At 32.8% G+C, this 22839-nt stretch overlaps 3 protein-coding genes and 1 long non-coding RNA gene across 12 annotated transcripts; 2 read left to right on the top strand and 2 right to left on the bottom strand.

Annotated features, from left to right (window-relative positions):
• Positions 1-67: 67 nt before the first annotated feature.
• LOC108736429 (bone morphogenetic protein receptor type-2) lies at positions 68-6039 on the bottom strand. Of its 2 annotated transcripts, none has more exons than XM_018468857.2 (6): positions 5713-6039; positions 5271-5560; positions 2550-2939; positions 2025-2486; positions 1640-1959; positions 68-1255 (listed from the first exon to the last, which is right to left on the bottom strand). In XM_018468857.2, the coding sequence occupies exons 2-6, from the start codon at positions 5533-5535 to the stop codon at positions 191-193; spliced, it is 2502 nt and encodes an 833-aa protein (XP_018324359.1). In that variant the 5' UTR covers positions 5536-5560; positions 5713-6039; the 3' UTR covers positions 68-190. The 2 variants fall into 2 exon arrangements, with proteins under 2 accessions (XP_018324359.1, XP_018324358.1); XM_018468856.2 differs by having other exon boundaries at positions 5702-6038.
• On the top strand, positions 2949-4106 carry LOC108736432. The gene is made up of 2 exons (XR_001937722.1): positions 2949-3551; positions 3737-4106. It is a non-coding gene; the product is annotated as an uncharacterized LOC108736432 (long non-coding RNA).
• Positions 6040-6703: 664 nt separating the features above from the next.
• On the top strand, positions 6704-8388 carry LOC108736431 (methionine aminopeptidase 1D, mitochondrial). Of its 8 annotated transcripts, none has more exons than XM_018468862.1 (7): positions 6704-6946; positions 7011-7126; positions 7184-7218; positions 7282-7400; positions 7465-7656; positions 7718-7979; positions 8068-8388. In XM_018468862.1, the coding sequence occupies exons 2-7, from the start codon at positions 7017-7019 to the stop codon at positions 8328-8330; spliced, it is 981 nt and encodes a 326-aa protein (XP_018324364.1). In that variant the 5' UTR covers positions 6704-6946; positions 7011-7016; the 3' UTR covers positions 8331-8388. The 8 variants fall into 8 exon arrangements, with proteins under 8 accessions (XP_018324364.1, XP_018324363.1, XP_018324365.1 ...); XM_018468867.1 differs by having other exon boundaries at positions 6708-6946; positions 7189-7218; XM_018468861.1 differs by having other exon boundaries at positions 7011-7119; positions 7189-7400.
• A 1234-nt stretch (positions 8389-9622) lies between these two features.
• LOC108736412 (paired amphipathic helix protein Sin3b) lies at positions 9623-22545 on the bottom strand. The gene is made up of 9 exons (XM_018468824.2): positions 22113-22545; positions 18900-20011; positions 15570-16162; positions 14892-15138; positions 14246-14827; positions 13948-14188; positions 13685-13884; positions 12032-13147; positions 9623-11338 (listed from the first exon to the last, which is right to left on the bottom strand). Exons 2-9 carry the CDS (start codon positions 19989-19991, stop codon positions 11102-11104), a joined length of 4308 nt encoding a protein of 1435 aa, XP_018324326.1. The 5' UTR covers positions 19992-20011; positions 22113-22545; the 3' UTR covers positions 9623-11101.
• Between the last annotated feature and the right edge of the window lie 294 nt (positions 22546-22839).

Here is a 22839-nt window from a genome sequence, read left to right as displayed (position 1 = left end):
ACTTTTAATTGACTTTATTTAAGGTAAATGAATACCAAAAGTTGTAAGCATATTAAAACATTAAAGCTCTACAAAATTAATATTTATAATAATTTTGTTGCCAAAAAGTGACAACAAATGTTCATTTATATCGAAATAAAAATTCGAGTAATAAATAATAAAAAAAAAATAGCGAATTAAATGTAAAACTTTAAAAGCTACTGATACTGTCTCTGTCCTGCAGATTACTGTTAGACCGTTGAGTTTCCTGTTGCTGGGGATTTAAAGTAGGTGTGCTACCCCACTGACCTTGTGTCATAATTCTATCGTCATATAAAGAAAACCGGGCGGAATCATTGGCCGCTTTTCCCCTGGTCCTTCTCACGGAAGGAGGCACGTCGCCTGGAGTCTTTACTCTAACTGAAGGGTCCTTGAGTTTCGATAAATCGCTGGAGGAAGAAAAAACTTCACTGAACTGCTCCAGCGATCTCTGTAACCTGAGAGACTTGTCTTTTTTGAGTAATTGTGCAACTCCTGCAGTATTATTACAATTATTTTTTTCATCCTCACAGTTCCTCTTTTTTAAAGACAAACTACTAGGACGTTTGCAGTCCTTCGTTTCATTTTCGTTTAGTAACATAGTGGTGACTTCATTCTGTCCAAAATTACCATTGACTAATTTTGCAGGAGCCATTTGAACTTTGGTTTCTTTACATTCCGAAGAAGTAGAACAATAATTGTTGCACTTCTTTCTGTTATTGAAAAGATTTTTAAATCCGTTCCATTTAAACCTTGAAGCTTTTGGGGCCACGTTTACGGCACAATTGTATCGCTTAGGGCTCCCGTGTACGGCGTTTTGAACATAGGGAATCGGAGTTGCTCGGTGGTTAAGGTGGAAATTGAGGAAATCGTTGGTAAGAAGATTCTGAGACTCTGAACTGTTACAATGCTTTGAAGATTTATCGACTAAAAGACAATCACTAGAACCCAGTAATAGATTACGTTCCAGGCATGGATTACGACCTTGGAAGGGTTGTAAAGGAGCCACACAGGGAACCAATTGATTCGAATTTTTACAATTTTCTTCCGTAGGTGATAACAAGGTTTCGATGGTTCCTACGGAAGAGTCCATGGTGTTATCATGGAGGTGGTTGTTGTTAATCAAAGGAGTAGGGCTGGCAGGCGGGTGCATGGGGTGCAAGACGCGTCCTTTAAGCGTTGGAAGTTCTAGAAGACGCTCTTCTACACAAAGAGAGGTCAAACGAGCCTCAGCGTCCTGAAAACAATTTTAATTGTTAGCAAACGTCTTTAAAAAGACGATAATGGTCTTCCTATGAATATAAATAAATGTGATCTAATGTTTTGCTTGGCGTAATAAAATACTCTTTAGTTACTACGTATTTACGATCCAAGGGTTTAATCAATCACAGTTAGGGGTATTTTATGGTAATCGTTTATTAATAATATGAATGGTTGAATTATGGTGTGAAAGGATTTCTTGATTGTCAATGCTGTGCACCATGGGTTTAGGTTAAGTGAGAAAAAAATTTCCTGATCGACATAAGTAATGCGCTACAGATATAGACTATCGACAACGGTACCATCGGTCCAAATTTTGGTGGACTCAACTAGTTTTATATAAATAAATTTCTTAAAATACCTGATCCCAACAGTCTTCTGTTGTTTCACAGAAAAGTCTTGCAGCTGCGGTATCTTTCCATGAGGGAGGCCACAAAGGACGTGCCTTGTGTCTACTAATCAATGTTTGCATTTGTTCGAGTGACGGATTTTCTCCGACTTCGCGATAAAAAGGCAAAGCGTACGGCTGGGGCTCGGCTGCTTGCATATCGGTACATCGCGTGCCTAATTCCCATAATACTAAACCAAGGGCATATACATCAATCTGTTTCAATGCACTCTCACAATCTCTCAGGTTCACCGCTCCTTCCAGAACTTCCGGAGCCATGTAGCGTAAAGTACCTACACAAAAGGACATCAAGTAATGATAAAAAAATTTAGGGCATAAACGAGAAATCATGATTTACCTGCTTCGCTTAGGGAATGATTTTCGGTTTTTTTGGGAACAACAGCAAGTCCCAAATCGCAGATTACACAAGTCTGATCGTGTTTGACTAATACATTTCTAGTGTTGATATCTCTATGAGCGATACAAGGTTTCTTGTAGTTAGAATGCAAATGAGCAAGTCCTTTTGCAATTCCCAAGCTCATTTTGCATAATGTAGCCAAATCAAGGGTGTGATTTTTTAAGTACTCCTGAAGACATTGCTGTTCAAGGCTGAATATAAGAACATAATCAGAGGGTGCTCCAGGAGTTTGGTTCCGTTCTCCACCCCCAAAACATTTAAGAAGGGACGCGTTATCACCTACTAACTTATAGATTTCATGTTCATTAATGAAATAGTTGCGATGATGAGGTAAAAAAACTTTAACTGCTACTTCTTGGTCTTCTATCATACCGCGATATACGCAACCATAACGACCTTGACCTTTAAAAACAAAACAATCTTATTTGAAAAAAAAAAACAGTAATTAAATTAGTAAGTAAGTACCTATAATTCCACAAAGTTTTAACTTTTCTAAATTAAATTCTTCGGGGGTTGGCATAGGTGGTTGTCCCACTTCGATATCATTTTTCTTAGGTTTCATATGCCAGCAGAAAAAGGCTAAAGTTCCGGAACATATCATAAAAAATACAAACGACACACCAGATACAACCCATATTAAAGGACTCAGGCTTAACTTGGGGACGTCTTCAATGGGTGGGGTCGAAGTTAAAATTCGTTCCTCTTCGGGCACAGCTATGCTTGTGAAGTTCGCGTTACATAAATCGCCTGAGCAACAGCAAAATTTTGTGTTGTTTTTTCCTTTTGGGGGTCTTTTGTCTGATAAACACTCATTACGTTCGCAATCTGCAGGTCTGCCTGAACTTTTCCAACAACCTGTATATGTACAAACAAGAAATTTATAACTTTATAAGGATTTTTCCATTCGAAAATATTTTTATTAGATGCTACATTTAAAATTGTTCTAGTGAACACAATAAATTGATATACCTGCAAAGCTCTAGTGTGACATCTAATAAAAATCTTTTTGAATGGAAAAATCATTTTAAATTCTTCAATTATTACATGTTCCAATGATACTTGGGCAACTTTTAATGAATTTATAATTTACTTCTTATCAAAATTAAGATGAACTCTTAATTCAAAGATAAATGATTTTAAGGTTTTGCATAAAAATAACATGGGAAAAAAATAATTATTATTTCATTCAAATAACTCTTACTGCTGTATATTGTCTTAGGAGAATCTATTAGGTACACATCATTTTGTAGGTAAATTCTCTAGCAAAATGTACAGATGGTCGATTTTGTGAACTTTATACATAGTAAAAATATATAAGCAAACAAGCTTTGGAAATCAACAATTAATAAAAAATCATTACTGGCAAAATAAATATCTGTTTATTTATGATTTCCATGAGTTGCATTGTAAAAATTAAAGACTACACAGTTCATAATGTTCTTCGAGTTGTAAACTTGCTGCTGTCAGGTAATTTTGTTTGAGTTATTAAAAACTCCAGTTATCGAAGTTTGAATTGTATACATACATTAGAACATCGACTGTTCGATTGTAGTAAAAATTTGTAATCTAATCTAGTTATAAAATGGATATATTTATTATCATGAACTTAATTTTTATTGTCTTATTATATATATATTGTTATCATTTTTTAGTATTCTCAGCCCTTGGTAGTAACAGAATTTTGGCAAATAGATGATGATAATAATAATATAATTACTTTTTAAACATCAAATAACACACATAAATAGAATTCTCACAGTCAGAACAACAAGTGGTATTAAATATGTTTAATGAAAAAATACACATGGCTCTAAGTAGCATTAGAATTAACACATGGCTCTGTCCTGTAAATCGTATCATTAAATCACTTCAAGCAGCTACTGCACATGACTTCATCCGCTAATTTCAAATGGATATCAGTTTATAATACTTTGTAATATGTGTACATAACAGATAATGCATGTATGTATTTAAATACACTTTTTGTTTTTAGAGTTCTTAAAATAAACACTTTAAAGTGTAGACATTTTTTTATCTCGAGCTCCATAACTTCCACTTAAAGTTTTAAATGCAATTACTTGTTAAAGGCCTGTGTATGATTGAATAAGGATTTGAAGAGCGTGAGAAAAATTAAAAATTATTTCACGCTCATTGTTTTTTCTTTATTGTCAGTAGAAAGTAAAAGGTAATTTTTTTTAAATTATAAAGGTAAAAATGAACCAAACTCAAATTTATCAGTAAAAATGTTTATATTTTGATAATGATAACAGCTATTAATTTTTTTTGTAATAAAATTTAACCAATTTTCATAAAACAAGCATTTAAATAAAAACTAACTTCACCAAATTTCATAAAAAAAAGAAATGTTCATAATTGATTTTATGTGACATTACATTAATTTGCTGAAATTTTTATATAAACATACATACCATGAATGAAAACGAATTTCTTAAAAATGAACTATTTTCTTAACGACTGAATGGGTCAACTTTTTCAGTATTTTTTATTAAACTTTTTCATTATTTTTTATTAACACTGCTCTACTACTATCATGTTACCCATAAAGAAGAGTCACGTAATGCAGTTAAACTTTCACAACATGACCCTCCTAAATACAATCAATTATATTTAAGTTAGTGAAAATTTTAGTTAATGAAAATTTTTGCTTTGCCGTCAAACTTTTTTATTTTTGGAAGACAACACTTCTACGTATATGTTATACTGTTGGCAACTGTTAACTCTTATAGTCAGTATCATTTAAAATTAAAACAAATAAAAACATAATTAAGTTATTTATGCTTTGTCACAGATGACTTTAGTAACTTTGACCACTAACAAATATGGTACTGAATATCATTGTGGCTATTAATAGAAATTCAAATTAAATTGACTATGTATAATGTAAAAAGGATTTAATGCCTGTTGATCCAAAATAAATAAATATAACAGCCAGAGAAATAGAGAAATTGAGAAGCACATTAAAAGCATAACATTCTATTTAGTCTGGAGCAAATTCATCTCTTTAATAAACAATGAAACCTGCTTAAAAGGATTAAAAACACATTTAACACATATAACAAATAAAATATATTTCATTTAATTATTTTTTCAAAAGAACAATGAACTTATAGTTTCATTTATAATTATCAGTACCTTTTAATTAAAAATAAGTGAAAAAATACACACCTTGGCTTAAATCAGCAACGTTTCCTGTCATATCTTCCTCCCAATAAGCATAACAGTAGTTTGTCCTGCAGGTAATTGTGAGGTTTGTAGAATTTAATTCAAGTGCTGAAATCTCTGCATCTTTAACAAGCTGAATAGATCCGATTGATCTTGCACAGATCACATAAGACTCCTTTGAATTATCCCCATTTTCATCACTAGCACCAGTAATTGAAGGCAACAATGCAACATGTAAAAGTACATATATTCCTGTAGTATAATGCATTATAACTGCTTGTGCACTACAATTCCTGGAAAATAGAGTTGATGATATTTTCTGTTTATTAATAACAACAATAAATAATTAGGGTTGTTAAACTTGCTTATTGATTTTTTATAATTGATTCTATGATAACGCAAAAGTCGAATTAAAACTAAAAAAAAATACAAACCCATTACTAACCATGAAAGACAGTGAATATTAATATCAATTTACAAGATTTGCTTCTCAGGTACAGGTCTTTCTTCATACATAACGTACTTGTATACGAGTATACTGCTGACATTTTTTTAAAATTACATAGTCGCTTATCTGTTCCAGACAGTATTTTTGAACTTTGTCCACTGCATAAACTTTATTAACGTTTTACACTTATGCTATAATTCACGTATTTCACTTCATACACCAAACAGATCAAGACGGAATTACATCTCCTCCAGTAGCTACAGTAGTCTATTTCATTTCTTTCATGATCTTCGGTATCTCTCTTTTTATGTGTATTCCATAGATAATAGTGTATTCCTTCCATAGATAGTCCCTATTTGAACAATGTACCGCCTCCAGTCACGTGACGCGGTAAGTAGTGTCTATACATTATCGTGTCTCATTTCTATTTGAACATTACTAAGAAAGTAAATTATAAAAATATGAACCCTTGCACCTTTAACTTTATACATCGCAACCAGAAGCAGAATATTGTGTGATAACACTCGGTTCGTGTTGTCTTTTCGTACCGTAGCAATCAAGCATGTTCAACAAATGTATTAAACGAAGAATACTTTTGACTGCTTAGGATTTATTTAGTATTATTTATAATCATTACTAATAAATAATATAAAAATAAACTCCGCTCACCATAATAGTTCATTCTTCAAGCACAAATGACACGCAATCAATTGGCGTCAATTAAGATATCATACCTTCAGTAGTTTTTCAATAATTAAAAATTTAGTTTCCATCTGCACCCGAAATAATTTTCTTTTTTTTTATCAAAAGTAATAGATGCACAATTATGATACTTACATATTTAGAGCCCGCAAACGACGCACAATTTACCGGTGAAGTTGGAATTAGTGGGTTATTTATATCGGGTGCCAGTTTCACACTACTACTTAGTAAACCACCAGATTAATATCTATGCTACTAATAACATAACCTATTGTTCATTACATAACTGGTTACATCCTAGGTGTAATGCATATATACGGATAACATCAAATACCATAAAATAAAATTAAATACCATATTAAATACGAATATAAAACAAAAATAATATCTTGTATATATCATGTATTAGTAGAACGTTTTAAATTACTAATGTGTTAACTGAGAAATATTTATTAATATATGCAATACATATTTCAATTTTAAGTTAAGCAACTCGTGTTTGTTGCTGTTAAGTATTTATTTTGTAAAGGTTCATACATAATTTGTTTAACAATAAACATAAAATGTTTACCTTTTTATTTATTTATTTGTAGAAGTGGATGGTGCATTTATCATTTTATATTTATGAGGAAGAAATAATGATTAAAAAGTCCCTTGTGAGAATGCCTTTAACATACTCATTTCGAAAACTTTGGTTGAGAAGTAAGGGGTAAATAGTTAGCATTACATTAACTTAATTAGTTTCTAACATATTTTTCTATTGAAGTTTAGATTTTGGCCGATATTCTGTTGTTAAACCTGGTAAATTATCATCAAAGAAACTTATTCCTCAATATATTTTAAAACCATGCTATTATGAAACAGGGATCCCATCAAATGGGCCTCAATACCCTGAAACAAAAAGCAATGAACAAATATTAAAGATGCAAAGGAGTTGTGTATTGGCTGCCAATATTTTAAAATACATAGGAAGCACAATTTATGTAAGATCCTACTTTTATACTATAATTCTTATTTTTGTTGCCCATTTTAAATAGTTGTCTGTAGATAGGCCAAACTACAGATGAAATAGACACTATTGCCCACAATTTGAGTATCATAAATGATGCTTATCCATCTCCATTAAATTATAATTTTTTTCCAAAGTCAATTTGTACATCAGTCAATAATGTGGCTTGTCATGGAATTCCTGATGATAGACCACTTGAAGATGGTGACATTATTAATGTAGACATAACAGTAAGTACATATAAACAATAATATAGTGTTGGTACATATTCATAGAAATGATAACATTTAGGTGTTCTGTGATGGATACCACGGAGACTGTTCTGCAACCTTTCGAGTTGGTTCTGTTGATGAAAAAGGCAAAAGATTGATACAAGCAACTAAACGATCTCTGGATGTAGCAATTTCGATGTGTAAACCAAGAGTAAGATTTTGTGAAATAGGGGCTTGCATTCAGAAGTTGGCCAGTGAAATGGGGTATGTTGTAGTACCTATCTTTGCTGGTCATGGTATTGGGGAGTATTTTCATGGGGCTCCAGATATTTATCATATTGGTGCGTTTATTAATTAAAATATAAAAACATTTAGTTTGAGCTTTTAAAATTAAAATAAATTATACTTACCAAGTTTCCGAAATTTTAGAAAATGATTATCCATACACTATGGATGTGGGAATGACGTTTACAATAGAGCCCATATTATCACAAGGAACATGGGAAGTGAAAATATTGAATGATAATTGGACTGCAGTAAGTGTGGACGATTCCAGAAGTGCACAATTTGAGCACACTATTGTTATTGAAGATAATGGTTCAAGAATTTTAACAGAACCTGATTGCACTGATATAACTAAAGGATTTTCCTTAGAGGATTTAAAAAATCCTTCTTTGGTACCTATAAAATAAAATCGGTTGAGAATAATAAACATGACGAAAAAAATAAAACTGCGGATCTTTTTTATTATATGTCGTTTTTATATTACACTGTACCAGTTCTTAAAATCCTTAGCAAAAATCTATACAATATTTCCTCCCTCTAATATTTAAATAGAAGACCAAGGAGACAATGAAAATAACCAAAACTGGTCATTTTTACACAAATTTACGTTTATTTTTCTTCAGTACAAAATGGAATGTGCAAAATATAATTCTTTGGTTATTTTCACGCGAGATTATATACAGTTTTTCGTTTTATAAGAAAATGCTGACATATCTTTTAACAATACAACATATATTTTGTATATTACTAATTAATATAAAAATATATTTTGTACCTTTCTTTTTAACGCAATAAATTAATTTTGCTGTTCACGGTAAAAAAATATTGCAAACAAATACATTTCATATTCTACATTTTTACAGTTGATATTTACAACGTACATTTCTCACAGGGAAAAACAGAATAAGGAGGTCCAAAATGTTATAAAATGATAAAACAAATTATGGGAATGATATCTTTTAATAAGCAAGTCATCACTTGTTAATAATTTAAAAGGCCCATTGTAAAATGTTACGAGATAAATATGTATAAGCTTAATGAATCCCGTCTGAAGATACATCGCTCACATCTAGAAAAATGGGTAACAATTTTAAAAACTGAAAGTTTCACATTAAGTTAACTAATTATTTAAAAGCATTACTTTTTTTAACAAAATTGGTGGTTTGTTCAAAGAAAGAATATTTTCTGCTTTTCATATTTTTTTAAATACAATTTACAGCTTAATTTTACAAATACTTATNACAAATTAGAAAGAATATACTTTTAAATTATAAATTAAAAAAAGTGTTTGGAAAAGTGTACAGAGAAACTTTTCGTATGACCGACCCGTGAATCTCAATTTTAAATTTCGATCCTTCCACTAATTTTGGGCCCCTTTTGTGAAAATAAAAATTCTTCGTATGGAATAAAAGTAGGATAGCTAGTAGATAATAACACTAGTGACATACGATCAGACGGATCGACAACAAAATTTCATAACGGTAATAAGATCACCTTTTTACATTTCTTTAATAGGAAACTCAAAAGATGTCACGCTTTTTCGTCGAATGTACACTGAAAATATTATATCAGTTTTTTATACAATAAAAAACACTTACGATAATCAAATTTCGTAAGATTACATTCAACAGGTTTATTGAGTTAAAACAAGGTAACCTCGATTATCATGTAAATAAATAAAGAAATAAATAAATCAATAGTTTTTTTAGTAGTACTTCATCTTCCGAACTGAAGCAGTAACAGTAAATCTATTTATTGTAGAAATTCATTTATTTCTTCAGAACTTACAAATGAAAAAATTAAACGGGTTTTTATAACAAATACACGTATATAAATACATTTAATAGTTTGATTTTATACTTCAAAAATTACACATACTTTTTCTTTTTTCAACTTTCAACAAAAAACAATTAGGAGTGACTGAAGTACTATACCTATGTAGTTCTATAGTAAATATAGTATCATGTAATAAGTAGTATGTAATAGAACGGAAACCCAACAGTAATCGAGATTAAAAAGAAAACACGAGATCCAATAATAAATTATTAAAAACTTAGTATAATTAAAAAGTAGTAGTAGTAATAATAATAACGGGGTCGTCGTATTGGAGAAATGCACTTTTAAATATCATCAATTGAAATTCTATCCCCCAACATTAGTCGATGATGATGATGCACAATGATACATTAAAAGAGTCATCTGCGAAACTTATAATTAGACAGTATTTAAATAAGTGGAAAAGGTGAAATAATAAATAAAACAATTCAATTTTTGAAACCCAATTGTCAATTAAATAAAATAAATATCGAATGGAAAAAATTCCTTATACCTAAGGAAAAGCTGGAGTATCTTAATTGTGTAAGCATGGGTGAACTGCCCCTGAAGTTATTGTCTCACGTGTTTTTTTCTAAATACGTTAACACTATTGGCATCTTTATCTCCTTAGATTGGAAATTCCACTATTTAACAGCAAAAAAAAAACATTTCCATAGTGATCAATATAATCGATTGAATGAATTTTAATATAAAATACTCATTAAGTCGTAACCAATGGGAACAAAATTCGTTTTCTACTTTTTTTGGGTGGTAACAATTCTTTTTGTTATTACAGTTGTAAATTGATTTTTTCTCTTAAACAAACATGTTTAGTATCTAACAACTTAAGCCAGACGACAGTTAAAAGGAAATATTAAATATTAAAAAGTTTTTTACTTATCAACTATCGCCCACTTGTTTGATTTATTTAGAAAAAATATGGTTTTGAATGATTTAAAGAAACTAGAAAATATATGCATACAGTGGTGGAGTAAGAGCTCACCAAATTGAAAAAAAAAATCAAAATAAGTCTTTTTTTATACTTCAGCTATATTCCTACAATAGATAATTTCTTTTCGTTCAATAATAGTTCACGAGCAAGAATAATTAAGAATATAAAATGCCTTTTATTTTTCAGGTAAATAAATGACAATAGTACCAATCTGCACAAAAAAAATAAGAAACGTATAGCTACTGGGGCAGATCACCAAGAACACTTACCCGCTGCTGCAGCCTTTTACGCATACGTACACGATCGACCAATGCGGGATTTTGAAAGAGACATTTTCAACCGTTTTTATTACTTATAAAACCACCCGTTTGTAAAATATAAGTTGAACCGTCTATTTATTTTTTTTTTCGTTTACGTTGTGTCATCCGGAAGTCGTTCCACGCGGTACCTGTTGTAAGGGACATAAGGGGTTTGTGTTAAGTCATTGTTCGTCATCACCCGTGTCCTATTCGGCACTACACCCTCACCCCTTCCCATTAACCAATCCGTACACTGTTTATGTTGTGTTTCACTCACATTTTTCGATGTCCATTTCTTCAGCCACGTCTTAAACTTCGTCGCGCGTTTCTTCGTCACGCATGGATGAGACTACAAAAGCAATAAATAATGTTTTAATCTAATGAACTATACAAATGAAATGACAATATCTTTTTTTGTTTTCGTTTAATGGAATATTTATGGAGTATGTCATTTTTAATATTTCATCTACTAAACAGGGTCGTTCATGTTAAATTTAATGTAGTTCTTAACCTTTTTGGCTAGCGCTACTCATTATTAGTTTATATCATAATTTGTTTTCGCTTGTAGAAGACTCTATTATGATTAGGAATCTGAAATTTAATTACAAATTCCTTTACAAGAAGGAAATGCTTCATTAATTGTTTGGATTGGAATTAATGCTCGGCATAGACTGAGAATGGTCGCATTTCGGTTTCGAATAGTAACATGCTTGCAAATTGAAAGTACACATTTCGTAATAAATTCAAATTCATAATTTTTTTCATAAATCCACGGTATAAAAATAAATAACACAATTTTATTATGACCTATCTTCGGAGGTGAATAGGGACAAACATTAACAATTTTTGTTTATTTCTTTTTCTTCAGAATAATAAATGCCGAATATACTTTTATATTTCCCGCAATATGCATAAAACAACTTCGTCTGCGGTGATTCAATGCGTATCAAAAGTAATAATAATAATATAATGTTTAGGAATGTTACTTGGTTGATCTATTTTTACCATTTTCGGTACAAAATTTTAATTACGAAAAACTCACCTGCTTAGCTCTAAAGAAGGCACTGTGTTTATACAGGTAACTGTCTTTGTTCACGGTAAACATGATTTTCGAATCACTGGCATTCAATTTACATTCCGTTTCATCCGAAACGTCGTATCCCGGATGATGGGTCACGCTTCTTTCAGGTGCACCCTTCTCTTTCAACTTTTTGTCCAGATCTTCGTTGATCGTCATCGCTGACGTGTCATCGAGCAAAGCATCACCACCACCCCCACTACTTCCGTTATTTTCGCTACTACCCCCCATACCATCCTCAGATTCCGCGCCCACTTCTTCTGTAGCCAGTCGTTTTTTCTGTTCCTCCTTGTAATTGTTCGGTAACGCTGAATTACTTTTATTGTTACTACTACCACTTAATTTTTCAGGCCGCTGTTTCTTTTCTTTAATCCTCATATTCCGATGTAAAAAAACTGGCGAACGTGGCACTTTCACGTCCGAGACATCTACATATCTTTCTTTGTATGAATTCCATTTTTTTGCGTCGTCCACTTTCTTTTTAGCATCGTCGGCTGGTTCCGTGTCCAACAATTCGATAGTTATTTTACAGTCCTTTTTATAAATAAATATCTTGAAACAGTTTTCGTCCTGTATCGCGGTTTCAGCTGCACGTTGATACGCAAGTTCGCGATGAGCACGTTTATGCGCGGTCAAGCAAGGACCACCTGTACCTCCTCTTTTCTGCTCCCGATGATACAAGTCTATGCACGCAGTAGCAGTGCGTTCCGTCACACAGTGTTGCAATTGACGCACCGCATATTGAACTACTTTGTCAAGCGTGAACGCCGTATAGGCGTGGATACCGAACATTTCACGCAGCGTGTCCTCGTATGCATTGGAATCCATATTACCGTCGAGAAGGTTCTTGACCATGTCAAGGAATGCCGGATAATAGTCTTCGACTTCTATTTGGGGCTTCGGTTTCAATCGGAGAGCTACGGCCGTACTTTCTTTACGATTCAAGCATTCTTCTTCTTCTTCGGCCGCCAGGACGATTGCACGCTCGTAAATTTTCGCCAAACGTTCGCACAGAATCGCGTGTAACCTTAGAAAAATGTACCAGTTACTGTTTGCCATGAACATTGTATACGCTTCGTCCTGAAAAGAAAATATCAAAAGATTATAAATTTCTATTTATGCAAGTAATGTTTCTTCAGTTACACAGACAACTGAAATATTCACAGGTTTATTCTAAAATACTCGAAAATTGTTTTGGTTATTGCCCATTATTATTACTATTACTTAGAATAAACCTCTAAACATTTCACATGTATTTTATTGAAATTAAAATAATGTTTCACAAGAATTCCACCTTCGAAAGCATACATATAATAAGTTATTCTGTAGTTTATAAATAATATAAATGATTCATTTTAAGACGAAACTAACCATCGGCCTCTACAACATATAGAAAAAAGTTAACTGTAGCAAATATATTAAGAATTATTTCGTAATTAAAATAAGACCTCTATTATTTGCAAGTTTAGTTATTTAGTACTGCGTCTTATACTGCCCATCGAATTATTAATAAAGATAGACAGCTTAGATCAAACAGTACAAAAAATACTAATTTTAAATAAATAATACTAATAAACTTGTTACAATAAATAAACTCTTAAATACTGTAAAACGTACTGGGTCTGACGTTTGTGCATGTAAAGGCACCTTCACATCTTCTTCTTTCACTTCCACTTTGTCCATAATCTTCTTGTCTTTGCAATCGTCGTCAGATACCCGTGCTGGTGATTTCCCTGGACTAGTACTACTTTCCGATTTCGGTCTTACTTCAGTCGAATTAATAGTGGTATTTTCGTTTTCTGTTTCCTCTTTTTCGTCTGCAACAAATACAATAGGCTTTTGTATCATTTGCGGCGATTTTAATAACAATGCTTACTTACCATCGTCTTCTCTCTCGTCATCACTGAGTTGCTGTTTAGGATGGAAGAACATTTCTGGTACAAATTGCCGAAGAATATGCTTGATTCGCCTCTTTTCTCCCTTTTGGATCCCTGTTTGTCTTTTGACATGATGAATAAGGAGATTAGCCGCATCGTCTAAGATTGTTTTGTCCCGATATGGAATAATAAGGTGGGGCCCAGTTATTTGTTCACTAGAACCCTCTTCGTTTTGTTCATGTCGCTAAATGAAGTACATAAATATATCTACGAACATATAACGTTGTCATTAATAACTTACCTCGTCAAACAACGTTTCGATTTCGTTGAAGAGACTCTTTGACCTCAGTGCCTTCACATCGTTCTGCTTGAAATTGATCCCTTGATGGTCGAGACTTTTTAGATAATACTTTTCGTTTTGTTCGCGCCAAATCTTGTTGAAACCTTTTTGCGCCTCGCGCCATTCTTCTTCTTTCGCCTTGAGTCTGCGCAGCACCACAGGCACCGCTACGGCAGGGTTTCGTGTCAGACCTTCGATTATATCATGCGCTTTGTCCCCATAAATCCGTTTAAGCGCTCTCTGGTGTAACACGGGCGAACTACCACCGAGACATTCATCTAAGCGATAGCGAGCCACTTCGTCCGGACTCATTCGATTCAATTTTTTTTGGACGCCTTCCAAAACTCGAATAGTAGACGCGTTCGTCTCGATAACGACGTCGAGTTCGAAACGTTCGTCTTCACACCGGTACATGTATTCTTCATATTGTGTTTTGCGCGAACTGACAAACGTACTATCTTCAGACCATGTCGGAAATGACACCCACTGATCGTTCAATACTTCTTTGCAGAGCTGTGTACGACCTGAACATTTCATACTTTCCTAAAACAACAATGAAGTCATTTTTAGTGATTTAATATTGAATTTAGTGAACAAGGAGTTTTACCTGTGATGGAGGTACGATGCAATAACTAGCGCCTAATCTTTTAGCTGTGGATAAATCTATTTCGACGGCATGTTCCCCCTGAGGTCGTTCAGTACGCACCATATTATACGGGATGTTCTCCACTTCGCCCTGACCTAAAAATTCCCGGAACCACCTCAACAATTCGGGAAACTTCCCCAAAAAAGGTGTCACAAGCTGCACTAGTTCACTCTTTGACACGATCTCCTGATTAAAAAGAGTTAGGCACCTGCAACATAATAAAAGGTTATTTTTTATCACCGAAATTGAACACGAAAATAAAAACTCCAATGCAAGTAAATTCGGAAAAAGTGCAAAAATTAATTACTTGTTGGGATGTTAATAAATATGACTTATTTTAAAAAATAATTAAAAAATCAAGAAAAATTGATTTAAAACCGCACCAAACAAAAATAGATATGTATTTAATTGATGTTTTTTTAGCACTATGAAAAGTACATTTCTTTTAATAGACTATAAAAGATAAATATACAACAATATTATTTTAACATAAATTTTTCAAAACTAAAAGAAAGACAAAAGTAACGTCCATTTTATTTTTACTGTAATATTTACAGGACAGTGTCAATGGTTTCTGATTTTCAGCCTATATCTTCGAAGAGAGAATATTTTTTTTCATACTTTTGGTCATAACATTACCTGAGGAAATTATCATAGACCACTTGTGATCTGAGAGCTTTCCGGACCTTGTCAAAAAAAGCGTAATCATTTAAAGTGCAATACTTGGCAGCCTCAGCTATGGTCACGTCTCGACAAGAAGACGAAGATATTTTATGTTTTTTCTGAGGTGGTACATCTCGTTGCGGGTGGTGCTGATGGTGAGGATGATGAGTCAAGTTTGGATAGGGCGACGATCTCTTTACTTGTCCAGTAACATGTCCAGGTTTATGAGAGACACCGTGATGATGACGATGCTCGATCATATTCTCGCCGCCCCGATAAATCTGTTTCGGGGGTTGCTTTTTAGCTGCATTTGGAATATGATCGGCAGTCAACGGAGGCGGTGAAGCGTGGCTCGTGGCGTCTGGCAAAAATTGACCAAACTCTGCCAAGAGGTCACTCTGATTCTCGAATAATTTAGCCACTTGGCTGTATACTTCTTGTTCAGTGAGATGTTTGCCTGGATTTCCTCCGCCTCCCGAAGATTCTTTCAACGTTCGCTGTTCCTTTTGGTAGGTATGTAAAATTTCTAGGAAACGTTTGTATTTTTCAGGCTGTCCTTGGAAGCGATTCTGTGGATAGAAAGGAAGTTTTTGCAAAATATAATTAACTAAAAATCAAACAGATTTCGCTTTATTAAATGTTTTCTTTTACTTGTTCGTTTTCAATAATTAATGAATTTGTAGGTCTAAAAAATTTTAGAAATGAGTAACGAAAGAGAAGTATTTTGGATACAAATTAGAAAGAATATACTTTTAAATTATAAATTAAAAAAAGTGTTTGGAAAAGTGTACAGAGAAACTTTTCGTATGACCGACCCGTGAATCTCAATTTTAAATTTCGATCCTTCCACTAATTTTGGGCCCCTTTTGTGAAAATAAAAATTCTTCGTATGGAATAAAAGTAGGATAGCTAGTAGATAATAACACTAGTGACATACGATCAGACGGATCGACAACAAAATTTCATAACGGTAATAAGATCACCTTTTTACATTTCTTTAATAGGAAACTCAAAAGATGTCACGCTTTTTCGTCGAATGTACACTGAAAATATTATATCAGTTTTTTATACAATAAAAAACACTTACGATAATCAAATTTCGTAAGATTACATTCAACAGGTTTATTGAGTTAAAACAAGGTAACCTCGATTATCATGTAAATAAATAAAGAAATAAATAAATAATGTTTTTTACTTTAAATATTGTTTGAGATTACGGTCTATCATCACGTTTGCTCATCTTTTGCATATTGACAAGTTCACGTTACGGAGAGACCTTTGGGTATCCAAATAAAATACCTGCATACATTTTTTCTTATCAAACATACTCTCAGATCATTTAGACGATAGACCTTTTATGAGCTGATGTGAGATGATGTGCCATTTTTTTTAATAGATACTTAGGTATGGATAAAATTGAAAATTTTGTTTATAGTAATGTATTATTTACACATTGTTTTAATTCCTTTTTTAGAAACTAATAACGAAAAAAGGGCACAATTAAATGCCGCCAAGAAATATTCAAACAATAAACAACACGACTTATAAATGCGCAGTTATATTTAAATAAAATGAGACAAAATGTTATGCGCACTCGCGGCAAGAGTGAGACGCGACGAATGAGACCGCCTGCAAAACTCGACCTTATTGCCTCCGGGATGAATCAATCTGTTTTGCCGCATTGCCACATTTATATTATTTTATCCATGCACATTTAAAATAATTGCAAAGCCTAAAAAAACTAAAAACATACGTATTCATATTTCGTAATAACACCCAAACAATTATTTATTAATACTGACATACCTACCAAAAAAATACTCAAAAAATTATTTATGTATGCACCTACAGTAATTTATTTCGCCCTTAACGGAGGATTGAAAATTGTAAATTTCTTAGATAAATGAAAATCAATTAATCTGTTTTATAAAGTTCAATTAACAAATAACGTACACATTTTAAAACCTCGTGCAAATTTGAAGTAAATTAATTTACCTTTAATATGAATAATTTTATGGTTGTGACAACAATGCCCAAGTGGGCGGGAATTTCAATTAACTAAACAGATTTAAGAAAATGAATAACACGAAATTTAGAATGTATACATCGTTTTAAAATAAAATGCATCGTTCATTTAAAAATTAGGCACTAATTTTAACATGTTAGTTAGTATTAGCAATTAAAACGGCAAAAAATAATAAAAAAATAATCTTACAGTATAAAAACTAAAATAATTAACTACCAAACTTTACGATATACTTATGTATGTGCATACATATGATTAGTTGACCTTCAAAAGGCTTCGTCTATTAAGACAGTTATTTATTAAAAATGCATGATCCAAAAGTTTGATTCATATATTTTGTTTTTAGCGTACCTGTTTATTTTATAAGTGAATATTTATAAACTTTTTGTGAACAAAATTTTTGAAACATGAAGTATGACTTCCCCTCCCCAACGCAACTGTACTTTACAAATTTTGGTGCAAGCTAGTATCTATATTCTCAAAATATCAAACCTGAAGTTGCACTTGGTTTACGATAAAAAAAAAGTGTATTTATGTAATTAGTATGATTGAATCAGTGCACTTCGTTTTTATAAAAATTAGTTAATTATCAAACGTATAACAGTTTATGGAAATAATAGTATTGTAGTAATAGTATACTGAGTTTATTTAACTGTTTTGTCGAGACATGAGAAGTTTAGATGTTTAAATTATTATATTTTGTAAGGACAAATATTATTTTTAAATTATATATAAATGATTAGGTACTTTTATTTCATTATGAGAATCTATAATAAGATTTTGAAATTGTTAAATTGAAGTATGTATAAGCTTTTAGTAATTTTTCTAATAGTTTTAAGTAATCCAAACGTGCAAATAGGTAACTTATTACCTCGGCAGATTTTACTTTCATGTAAAATTTTTTACTGGTACATAAGTAATAAATAAAAAAATATGTATACCTACTGGTATAAAGAAAAACAATAAAAATGAAATGCTTCTGAGAAAAAGTATCGTCTACTTATTTTGAATGTTATTATAACAGTCAGTACCCAGCGTTTATCATATCTAAAAAAATCAAATTAAAAACCCCTTTCTAACTCTTATTGTTGATCGATATATAATTCCTCTTAGTATTAAATATTTCTGCTATATTTACAAGCCGGAATTATTTCAATAATTTAAAAAAATAAAGTGTGTGGGAAAAATTGATAAATGATAATAGCAATTTGCGTTAAAATACGAGCCTCACTGTTCATAAGCACTATACTATTACTACTATTACCCTTAATATATCTTACCTTTATTTTATTCACGTAATTTATTGCGTGATTAAACTCCACGGGCTGATTTTGGGGAGCCTCGGCATGCCCCAGAGCTTGGTTAACAGCAGCCTGAGCAGCAGACAGAGTGATTGCATTGTGGGTGGAATTGTTATGAACTGGCAAAGTCCCACCGGTTGCCCCGCCTCCCACACTTCCACCCCCAGGACCCGGGGGTCCTCCACCACTTCCGTATCCGCTCGAATGATGTAAAACGGATGTAACGGGTGGTGCAGCAGCAGCGGCCTGTGGACCTGTCACCGTGGGCATGTGTGATGACAGCGAAAGGGGTTGTTGCGACGGTGGTACGGTTATGGGTTGACTGTGGGCGGACATATTACTGTGTATTATCGTGCCGGACCCGGAGAAAATCATTGCAGGTTTCTGTTGTTGAGGATCCGGGGGCATGGTCCCTGTGGTGGGGCTTGGCATACTCACTGACACTTGGAACGCATATCCTTGCTCATTTTTTTGCACTTCGATTTTGTAACCAGGCGGCAGAAAGGTATTAAAACCAACTATGAGGTCGGGAAAGCCCCTGAAGAGGTTTGAAACGCGTTGTATCACCCCTGGCGTGTCTATGGATTGACTTTTGAATTCTTTCATAATGTCCAGGAAGTCGTTGTACACTTGCGGTTGCGAACCGAACTTGTACTTAACTTGATCGAGGTACGAGAGAGCATCCTCGACCTTAAGTCTTTGAAAGGGGGTTCCGCCTCCACCTCCTGGCGATTGTTGTTGTGGCTGGGGTGCCGGCTGCTGGGGAGGTGCCGTTGGTGGAGAAGCACCCTTCGAACGCATCTGCGAGTGTCCGGACATCGACATCGATTGAACTGCTTGGGCTTTCACCGCGTGGGGTGTCGCGGCGGCAGGCATCACCCCGTAACATATCGGGGTAGCTGGCGGATATATACCCGATTGCATACCCTCACTGACCACTTTCACTGTTCCAGAATTTGGATATGCTGCTGTACCGCCACTATTTGATAACGTCTGACGATGATACAAACTTCCACTCAACGGAGGTCCACTTCCTTCTTTTGACGTTTCATCAACACGCAAACGTTTCATTTCAATTCACATTGAAGCAGCTGCAAAACAAAAAACTTAGTTACCTTACAAACTTTAAAACTTGAAGGCATTTAAAAAAAAATCTTGAACCTAGTTGAAATTAAAAAAATATTAAATAATAGTAGTACTTACAATTAAGTACATAGCCTAACCTAACGTAACCTGTGTACTAATCTTTTTGAATTGGAAACATTAATAAACATGAGCTAAAATGCCTAATATCATTAAATTGATTTTTTAAGATGAATAACAGCAATGTCAAAAAAAAAATAGGTTAACACCGCACTAGATGTGACATAAGAATTAGATACCTGTTATAACATTAAAAAATGGCAACAGTGTCACCTACTAATTTCCCTAGGCCTAATCTTTAATACAATATAAGAACTTTAATATATATAATAGGCAATTAATTTAATTATTTTCGTACAAAAGTATACCTACGAATTAATACATAATCGCTTTTTGTTTTATTGATTAAATAAACATAATAAGAAAATAATTATACAAAAAACAAAGCGGCTATCTCCTAATTTCAGCTGATCATGTGTAGTCACGCCTACATGAAATAACGTCATTGGTTGAGGGCGGTTACGTTGATTTCTACTGTTTATGAAGGGGTTACGCGTTATCACTGTCAACAATTACAATATTTACGAAGTAGGTAGTTGGCTTTTAAACTTTTTCTTGGGCAATGTAATTTTTAAATACCTATGATAAGGAATTATTTAGACATTATTTAGGTTAATGAAAAAAAAGGTACTTTTTCATATTTCTAGTGTTTTTGTTGTGCCTATACATATATAAAATGTGTAACATGTGTACGTGGATGCGGTTATTATTACAGTCAAAATTATTATATTCAAATGTTGATTACGTGCTTTCACAAATGACCTTGATATAAAAAAGCTATAGAAAGCTAAAAATATTCAATCAAATGAAACATATTTAGGCAACTTTTGTCATAATAATAATAAAGTGAAACTCTCTAGGCTATATACTTAATACACAAACATTAATTTGGTTTTACAACATTTGGAATACGAAATAAAAATAACCACGCGCATGCAAAACATAAAAGAACATCTTCCGACTCAGGTGACATAATATTTAAAAATTGAAGTTCTTTGAAGATCACATAAATATGTAACAATATACAAGCCTAATAAGTAATAGTATGTATATTGTTAAAAATAAAATGATCTAGCGTGCAATTAAAATGTTCAATATAATTGTACATTATAATTTATAAGAGTACGTACTGCAAACTTATTGTATATGTATTTTAAAGCAACTAAAATCCGGTGCTCTCGACAAGTTCTTTATGCTTTGATCTGTACAGTGTTGTCATTGCTAATACTGACGCTAGACTAACTTTCACTACCTTCTTTGTGGGTAGGCGAACGGTATTATTGGCAACGTTGCACGTACAGAATTTGCTCCCGCGATCACCAAGCCCAGGCTCGTCATTGGATAACGCTAAGATCGATATGACGGTGGAAGGGTAAAGAGCAAGACGAACACAGTGGTGCAGTTACGGAAGAATCGCAGCTTCGTAACTTGTAGTGTGATTGGAAGTAAGGTTGATTATTGCTTACAACGAGCGCAGTAAACAAAGTATAAAATGTACGACCCGGATTACATAAAATATTTGTTTGTTCACCAACATATTTGGAATTAATTGTTGTCGGATTTTAATAATAAATATTCGAGCAGAAAAATTAGTCCGAGGAAGTAATATCTACAAATCTTCTAAATTTACCACATTCAACGTAAGAAGTTGCCAACTTGTATCATAATACTATCATGCTATCATTTATAACATGCTGTGCACGGTTGCCAGGTCAAGTATCCGCAACGTCGGCGAGTACTACAAACATCAGTTAATTTTTATTACATTTTCGTATTTTCTTTTAAATCGTTTACTAATTTAGTAGTATAAGATACATATGTTTGAATAGAGTTCACTCTTGAATCTAGCATCAGTAGTCGCAACGAAAAATACTGCTATGTAAACAAACATTAAAAAGCATGATAATAACTTAAATAATAAGCAAATAACTCTAATTTACCATTAAAACTCTTTTAGATGTGAATATCAATATCAAGTATGTTGCTTACCCTAAAATAGCTCTTGTGACTAAATTTCTTTCGTAATTAGTTGCTCTGCACTGTTCACTCTTATGAACTAACAACTCTATACGATTTTTATAAAGAAATCTCAATTTTATTGGAATATTTAGCACATTAAAAAATTGAGTCATTCTGTTATTAACCTTCTCCTACCGCAACCGATTAGCGACTGGCTGGTCAGAAAATCGCAGAAGCTTGTTTGGGCGAGTCGATTGTTGTAAATGGAGAGTTCCGTCATGCGTTACTTTAACATTATTATTTTCACCGTACAAATGTACGAACATGTTAAACCAAAAAGAAAATAATTTTTCACACAAAAACATAATTATCAGGTATATTCATTTTTATGAAATCTTTGAAATTTGAACATTAAAATTTAAAAACTAACCGGACGCCCCCTTAATTATTACTTTTTGGCTGTATGTGTTACTTCGTTAAAAATAAAGTGATGGCGCTTTAAGTACTTTATTTAAAACTTGGCGGGTTTCGAATAAACATTACATTTTTAAAATGAAAACGATATGATGAATATAATTAATTGTGTAAGGAAATAAGGGCCTATGAGTGTTAACATGGTTTATAAATTAACTAATGTTAGGAAATTGGATTGTTTTTACCATGCTTCCTTTTGTATAAGTAGATTAGAAGATACTAAACAATAATAATAAATACTACATTATTTATTGAATAATTATTACTACATACACCTGGGGAC

The sequence above is a fragment of the Agrilus planipennis genome, unplaced genomic scaffold, assembly GCF_000699045.2.
Source record: "Agrilus planipennis isolate EAB-ADULT unplaced genomic scaffold, Apla_2.0 scaffold149, whole genome shotgun sequence".
Lineage (NCBI taxonomy): Eukaryota > Metazoa > Arthropoda > Insecta > Coleoptera > Buprestidae > Agrilus > Agrilus planipennis.
This window is presented reverse-complemented; position numbering and strand designations above follow the sequence as displayed.

Excerpts from the sequence above, each read along its gene's own strand:
- LOC108736429 (XM_018468856.2), bottom strand. Across the intron at positions 2,940-5,270 it reads CGTTGCTGATTTAAGCCAAG|GTTGTTGGAAAAGTTCAGGC; the intron begins GTGTGTATTTTT and ends GTACATATACAG. Across the intron at positions 2,487-2,549 it reads AAAACTTTGTGGAATTATAG|GTCAAGGTCGTTATGGTTGC; the intron begins GTACTTACTTAC and ends TTGTTTTTAAAG.
- LOC108736431 (XM_018468860.1), top strand. The coding sequence starts at position 7,017 with ATGGTGCATTTATCATTTTATATTTATGAGGAAGAAATAATGATTAAA. Across the intron at positions 7,401-7,464 it reads ACATAGGAAGCACAATTTAT|ATAGGCCAAACTACAGATGA; the intron begins GTAAGATCCTAC and ends AGTTGTCTGTAG. Across the intron at positions 7,980-8,067 it reads TCCAGATATTTATCATATTG|AAAATGATTATCCATACACT; the intron begins GTGCGTTTATTA and ends CCGAAATTTTAG.
- LOC108736412 (XM_018468824.2), bottom strand. The coding sequence starts at position 19,991 with ATGAAACGTTTGCGTGTTGATGAAACGTCAAAAGAAGGAAGTGGACCT. Across the intron at positions 15,139-15,569 it reads GTCTATGATAATTTCCTCAG|GTGCCTAACTCTTTTTAATC; the intron begins GTAATGTTATGA and ends ATTATGTTGCAG. Across the intron at positions 13,148-13,684 it reads ATGCACAAACGTCAGACCCA|GACGAAGCGTATACAATGTT; the intron begins GTACGTTTTACA and ends TTTTCTTTTCAG.